The sequence below is a fragment of the Lathyrus oleraceus genome, chromosome 2, assembly GCF_024323335.1.
Source record: "Lathyrus oleraceus cultivar Zhongwan6 chromosome 2, CAAS_Psat_ZW6_1.0, whole genome shotgun sequence".
In the NCBI taxonomy this organism is placed as follows: Eukaryota; Viridiplantae; Streptophyta; class Magnoliopsida; order Fabales; family Fabaceae; genus Lathyrus; species Lathyrus oleraceus.
In genome coordinates this window covers 445,023,255-445,030,362 of record NC_066580.1, presented here as the reverse complement: position 1 = coordinate 445,030,362, position 7,108 = coordinate 445,023,255, and the positions used below count along the sequence as shown (strand labels likewise).

At 37.6% G+C, this 7,108-nt stretch overlaps 1 protein-coding gene across 1 annotated transcript; it reads left to right on the top strand.

Annotated features, from left to right (window-relative positions):
* Window positions 1-4,984: 4,984 nt before the first annotated feature.
* Window positions 4,985-6,384, top strand: LOC127120192 (glucan endo-1,3-beta-glucosidase). Its single transcript, XM_051050599.1, has 3 exons — window positions 4,985-5,653; window positions 5,741-6,041; window positions 6,153-6,384. Exons 1-3 carry the CDS (start codon window positions 5,204-5,206, stop codon window positions 6,173-6,175), a joined length of 774 nt encoding a protein of 257 aa, XP_050906556.1. The 5' UTR covers window positions 4,985-5,203; the 3' UTR covers window positions 6,176-6,384.
* Window positions 6,385-7,108: the final 724 nt, after the last annotated feature.

Genomic DNA, 7,108 nt, shown 5'->3' with positions numbered 1-7,108 from the left:
ATTACAAACAATACAGTCATCCCAAATTGCACAAAAATATGTCACCAATAAATATAAACATACAACACATACAAGCAAAAAGTAGGATAAACCCACTAGGAAGCAGTTCAGTCCCCAGCAGAGTCGCCACTTTCTGTAGCGGGGTATTCGTTACCTTTAAGTTTATTGATTAAACCAAAAGTAAACATACAATTCGAGTCGCCAACGCACTTTTATTTGTCCAAAGGAAGGGATAAAAAGCGAACAAAAGCCAAGTAAGAAGTTTTATCAAATCAAAAACTAATAAAAATGTCAGAGATCTAGGTAAGGGGGTTGGTTATGAAATGGGAAGGTTTTACGCACCCAAAACATCCTTAGTACTCTAAGGGAACCTCTTTTTGCAAATATGTGTTGTAGGTTGGTATTTGTGAAAATATGTGCAAAGGATTGGGGGGATGAGAAAAGAATGGATTATATTTACAATTTTGTTGTTTGAATGGATGAACGCATTGCCTACGTACCATCACAAAGGTAGGATCAAAACCTCGTAGTTCAGGGTAAAAATCACAAAGATCGGTGAATTGATTTGATCAAAAGCCTTAAGGTCTTTTGTTATCAAATGGAGAAAACTCAACCTAAACCAACAATCCACCATGTGAGGAGAGCTTCAACATACTAATGAGGGGTTAACCCTATAATAAGTATGGAAGACTTATAATCCAATCACTAAGGATGAGGTGAGGTTTACATCAACCACTATAATAACTCAAACCTATGACTAATGTTTATGAAAAGGTTTTAACAAAGGTGGTCATTGGAACCATAAAACCACTTGAAGTGAGTTATATTTACAAGTTAGATTTATTTACAAAATGAAGTCAAAGTTGGATTAAAGTTCATTCACAATGAGTGTTTATGAAAAGATTTTGAAAAGTCAAAGACATAAGGCCTAGGTTTCTAGTTTGAAACAAAGTCAAAGTTTGCAAGAAAAGATTTTTGCTTGGTTATAGTGAGGAGAAGAAGAGAAGGGCTAGTCCTAAAGCAAACAAGGATAAGAGAGAAGATAAAACCCTTGGAGTTCCTTTTTCTTGAAATCATAGAGATGATTCAAGATGCTCCTTCCCTTTGGACTTAGCAAATAACAAGCAATCACACAAATTTAGATTCAAGCTCCTAGGATCTCCATTTTTCTTGTCTCTCTTAACTTGGCTACTCATGACAATTGTCCTCCTTACTATCTCAAGATGGAATCCCTACACTACGCCAAAAATGACTTTTAACAGCGCATCTTAGACAGCGCTTTTAAAAGAAAGCGCTGTCTAAGGTTAAAGTTAAAATAAAACACGGAAAATGTTCCAAAAAAATAATGAAAGCGCTGTCTAAGGGGGGGTCTTAGACAGCGCTTTCTAAAAGCGCTGTCTAAGACCCCCCCTTAGACAGCGCTTTTAGAAAGCGCTTTTAAATATAGACCTTAGTCAGCGCTTTTGATAAAGCGCTGTCTAAAGTCTTTAAATTAAAAAAAAAATTAAAACCAAAAGCGCTGTCTAAGGGGGGGTTTAGAAAGCGCTTTTGGAAAGCGCTGTCTAAGGCATACCTTAGAAAGCGCTTTCCACAAAAGCGCTGTCTAAGGTCTAATTGAAGTTAAAATAACTAAAAACCTCTATGAAATTTCCGATAATCACTTTCTTTTTTCCTCTCTCTAAATTTCCCTCTCAATTTTCCCCCACTTTCTCGTTCTTGCTCGCACCTTCAACAAACCCTAGCGCTTTTCTTCCCCACCGGCGACACACGGAGATGTCAATGGAAGATTTGCGCTCGTTTGAAATTCTTTCCATGCTTCTTTCCGCGTTTTTTCGTTACAACAGATCTCCTCGAATACCGAAGAATTCTATACACAATACGCAAACAAAAGCTAGTTTCACGCCTGCGTGTTAAGGTTTCTTCTTCAAATTTCTATATTCTCACCTTTTCCTTTAATTTCTATTCTCGAAATCGGAATCAAAAAAAGTAAGATCGTTGACTAACGATTTTCTGCATTTGTCAAATATTTGTTGTTAGTTTGAATCTAAAAGGTAATCGTTGTTAAACCAAGGTTTGAGTCTGAGAAATTTTTCTGCTATGGTATTTGAAGTTCTAGGGTTTGAAATCGTGATTTGGAATTAGGTTATTGATTTTGAATTTTCAGAGGAAAATATTGTTCTATTTGTGTATTTCCTGGCTCTTGAAGTCTGTGTGGTGTTGGATTTTGCATTTGGTATTTTTGGCTGAAAAATTCAAATGGGTGGGAAGTTAGAATTGGGGCTTACAAAGAATGGTACTCTCGATCCGAGAGAGAAAGAGGCTAGGATTATACTTAGTCATATTAGAGCTCAAGGTCATCCCTACATTGAGCTACGTGAAAATGGAAAGAAATTCATATATTTCTGCGTTTTATGTCTTGCTCCGTGTTACAGTGATAGTGTTGTGTATGATCACTTGAAAGGTAAGCTTCATAGGAAGAGATTGGATTCTGCTAGAGATACTATGTTGAAACCGAATCCGTGGCCTTTTAGTGACGGGCTTATATTTTTTTATGCTTCAACTGAGAATGAGAAAAAGACGGAGAATGCAAATGTCATCCAAAATAGATTGTTGAAGATGACTGAAAATGAGAATCACAATAGTCTTGCTATTGTGCCGTTTGGTGTAGAGGCTCAGTCAAATGCTCAACCGATTGCGACAGATGATACAATATCTGATGGTTCTGTGTTGGTGATTCCTCGTTTGAAGATTGCAACTGAAGCTATTGATGTACATGTTAGGAAAGTTGGCTTGGGGAAGATTTCTGCTAGATTTGCTGAGAAGTATGGCTCTTTAAATGGGAGTGAAATTAGAAGAATATGGTGTGAATGGTTAGGTAAAGAGGATAGTCAAGAAGATGATGTTGAGGTTCAAGAGCATGATTTTGCTGTTGTAGTTTTCCCTTACAGTTATGATTTGGGTCGGGACAAAGTGCTTGAGGATACTAAGCCATTACTTCCATCTGCCTCTATGGTAGAACTGGAAAATGGAAGGGAAATTGGTCGAAAGAGAAAAGCACCATTGTCCGACCCTGAAGATGTTAGTGAATTTTTCCGTAAGCATTATGCTTCTTCTGCGGAAGAGTCTCCACCTTTGAGGAATGCCCCCTCAACATCAGCACTTGATCAATCCAACAGTCAGCTTCTTCGCACCAAATTTGTTTCAAACAGGGCTACTAGGAAGGCAATGAGACGGCGAGAACGCTTAGCAGCAGAGAAAGTATGCAACATCTGTCAACAAAACATGATTCCTGGTAAAGATGTAGCAACATTTTTTAATTTGAGGACTGGAAGAGTAGCTTGCTGCAGCCGGAATCCAACTGGGGTAAAATCATTTCATTAATGCTCTGATCTTGTTTTGCTATATATTTGTTAGTAATAAATCAAGCATGTGTAGAAACTTAACATATTAAAAGTTGAAACTGCATTTTATTCACAATACATCTATTTAACTTTGGAAAAGAGTTAGATTCAATTTTCAATTATCAAAACAGAAGTTATATTTGGTTTTATACGCAGGCGTTTCATGCAGCCTCTGAAAAGATTACCGGTGTTCAACTTCCGATTCAGCCTCTGGAAACTCTTGTTTGTTATTGGAGGATAAAGGAAGGATATGAAGGGAAATTCTCAATTTGGGGCGAGTTTCCGACGTTTGCTAGCTTGGGTAGGGTTTGTTTGTATGGATCTCCGAGTTTGGAGTATCCGGGTTTGATTAAAGTGGCGGTTCATAGCGGTAACCCGTGTGATCCGGATAAGAGACCGTGGGGTTCTGGTGTGATGATGGATGAGATGAAAGAGTGGATTGAAGGGAGATTTTGTGGGTTGGTTGATTCAACCGAGCCTGTGATGAAACAGTCTTGTATGTATTCAATGACACCGGATGAGGATTTTGTGATTGATTTCTTGGGTGGTGAGTTTGGGAAGAATGTGGTTTTGGGTGCAGGGTTTTCGGGTCACGGGTTTAAGATGGCTCCGGTTATTGGGAAGATATTGACTGAGCTTGCGGTGGATGGGCAAACTAATGAAGTTGATTTGAAGCATTTTAGGATTGGAAGATTCAATGCGAGTTCCAAGCTTTAGGTAACTTTCTTGTCGTTGAATTTTGTTATTGAAATTTAAGATTATGTTTTTGGTAGCGGATTGCAATTGGAGTCTGCATATGTATTATTGTATTAATGAAAATTTGAATGCTCTCTTGAAATCATGCTGGTAGTAACTCGCAATTGAATTAAAAGTTTTAGGGATTATGAAGAATACAATAAGTTCTCACAGGTAGCATAGTTTTTAAGGAATATGTAACTGAATTATCTGTTGAATTCCTTGCTATTTGAGGTGTTTCTTGTTCCAAGCTGATGAGGGCTTGTATGAGTATGGAAGTTTGAAAGTTTTTTCACGAATTGCATTAGATTTAAGAGTTTTTTTGACGTAGTAATCGTTATGGATTGAACCAAGATCGTAACGCATCTCCCATAAAACCTACAACTTACTGAAATTTATAAATGCCGCCCCTTATGCCATGCTATTAGTTGATTTCTATTATATTGGTTGTTAATGTTAGTTCATGTTCTAATCAATTTGAAAGAAAAAAAGATTCCCGCTTGTGTAAACTCGGCTAATGTTATTTGGTTTAGGTTAATAGAAATCAAATCAGTTAATTGGTTAGTTTCAAATCTGTTAGCGAAATTGTTATTTAATAAAATAAATCATGCTGCACAGTTTAATTGGTTTCCTTGAATTTTAATTTTTCGTGTTGGTTAGTTCATTTCTTCAATCTGAATTGGATCCCCCTCCTCTTTCAGGTTTTGTTGCAGGATTATAGAGTGAAGTTAGAAGGGGTTCTCAAGCTCAGTTAGGAAGATGTTTTTTTTTTGCAGGATTGGTTATGGGTTCTGTTTCAAGTTGGTTAGAGGTTAGTGCAATGTTAGATGCAATTGTTGTATGACATGATGATGCAATGTCATGTGATGATAATGTAGCTGTTTGTATTGTACGATGCAAGTCTGGTTTTGCCTTGGACCATGCTGCAGAATTTTTGGTAGTTGACTAGATGATATGGTTAATTCAACTGAGTTGGCATTCTGTTAACAGTTTGTGAGCAAACGTTGATTTGTCTTTTCTACTTAATATGGTACTCATGACATTGTCACTTCGAGTCAAAGTTTACAATGACTTTAACCTGTTGGTATCTCTTTGGAAGCTTTATTCATCTGTCTTACTTTGCATTGTTCAGACCAAACCGTGGCTTATTCGACAGGAACACAAAACTACTATACACAAACCAATTCGACGCTTTAATGGACGCGGTTCATTCGGCAATGAAGGCTCTTGGATATGGTGATGTTGATATCGCTGTTGGTGAAACGGGTTGGCCTTCTGTTTGTGATGGTTGGGATGCTTGTAGTGTGGCTAATGCTCAGAGTTATAATGGTCAGTTGATTAGGCATTTGGCGGAAGGGAAAGGGACACCATTAATGCCGAATAGACGGTTTGAGACTTTTATTTTTGCGTTGTTTAATGAGAATCAGAAACCTGGTCCTATTGCTGAACGTAATTGGGGACTCTTTCAACCTGATTTCTCTTCGGTTTATGATGCTGGAATCCTGCGTAACGGACAGGTTTTGTTCTTTTTTCTCTTTTATTTATGATGCTGGAATCTTGCGAAATATTGTTAACAGTGTTTTGATTTTGAATGAATAATGCAGAAACCAGTAGCACCGGTAAAAGGAGGAGGAAAAACGCCAACGCCGCGTCCGGTAGTTGGAGGGCAGAAATGGTGTGTGCCAAAGGCGGATGCGAGCCCTGGAGCATTACAAGCGAATATAAACTATGTTTGCAGCCAAGGAATTGATTGCAGGCCGATCCAACCGGGAGGAGTTTGTTATGCTGCCAACAATGTTAAGGCAATTGCCACTTATGCGATGAATGCTTACTATCAGGCTAATGGAAAACATGATTACAATTGCGACTTCTCGCATTCCGGTGTTACTACTTCAGTTAATCCAAGTGAGTAACAACAATCAATGAATGCCCTACTCTTTTTATGTTCTTTAACATTGATCATTACAATGTACTAGTATGCTTATAAATATGTGTTTTGTTTTTGTTATTTTGCAGGTCATGATAATTGTAGAATCTGAGGATGTTTGGAGATAGAAAAAGGCCGTTGGTATTGGCATTGGCATAGGCATATTAGAGGGAAAATGCAGTTGATGTGGCTTTGAGTTAGTAGTGACTATGCATTCATGTACTTGGTTATTTAGTTTGTATATTATATTATGGAAAATTGATGTTAACGTTGGCATGACATTTCATGCTTTGATTAAATATATGTTATGTGTTTCGGTGATTCCTGATTTCAAAAGCATTTGATGCTTCCATTTTGTTAAAATCAATATTTTTATGAATTCAATTGAAATGCATTCACGGACACTTAAGTATAATCATTGATTGTATTTACCTAATTTTATTTTAAAAATTGCATTGCAGCTTGAGAATGTATAATAACCTAGTGGAGAGCGCTTTGGCCAAAAAGCGCTTTCTAAGACCCTCCTATTTTAATTTTTTTAGGTATACGCTTTAGGCAAAAGCGCTGTCTAAGGGGGGGGGCTTAGACAGCGCTTTTTGAAAAGCGCTGTCTAAGGTATACCTAAAAAAATTAAAATAGGAGGGTCTTAGAAAGCGCTTTTGGCCAAAGCGCTGTCTAAGGGGGTGGGGCTTAGACAGCGCTTTTGAAAAGCGCTGTCTAAGGTATACCTAAAAAATTTAAAATAAGAGGGTCTTATAAAGCGCTTTTGGCCAAAGCGCTGTCTAAGGGGGGGGGGCTTAGACAACGCTTTTAAGATTTAAAAAAGCGATGTCTAAACCTTTAGCAGCGGAGGTTTAGACAGCGCTTTAAAGCGCTGTCTAAGGCTAAAAAAAACGCTGTCTAAGGTCTTGTTTGTTGTAGTGCTATCATACAAGAACAAACATCAAAAAGTTCACCACACAATAAGAGGAATGAACAAAGAATAAGTTTTGGAAAGGAAGTCCTTTGAAGTCAACTTTGACATTTAGCATTCTAAAGGCATGAG

Coding starts and splice junctions, on each gene's coding strand:
- LOC127120192 (XM_051050599.1), top strand. CDS start 5,204: ATGACTTTAACCTGTTGGTATCTCTTTGGAAGCTTTATTCATCTGTCT. Junction 5,654..5,740: donor GAATCCTGCGTAACGGACAG/GTTTTGTTCTTT, acceptor TGAATAATGCAG/AAACCAGTAGCACCGGTAAA. Junction 6,042..6,152: donor TACTACTTCAGTTAATCCAA/GTGAGTAACAAC, acceptor GTTATTTTGCAG/GTCATGATAATTGTAGAATC.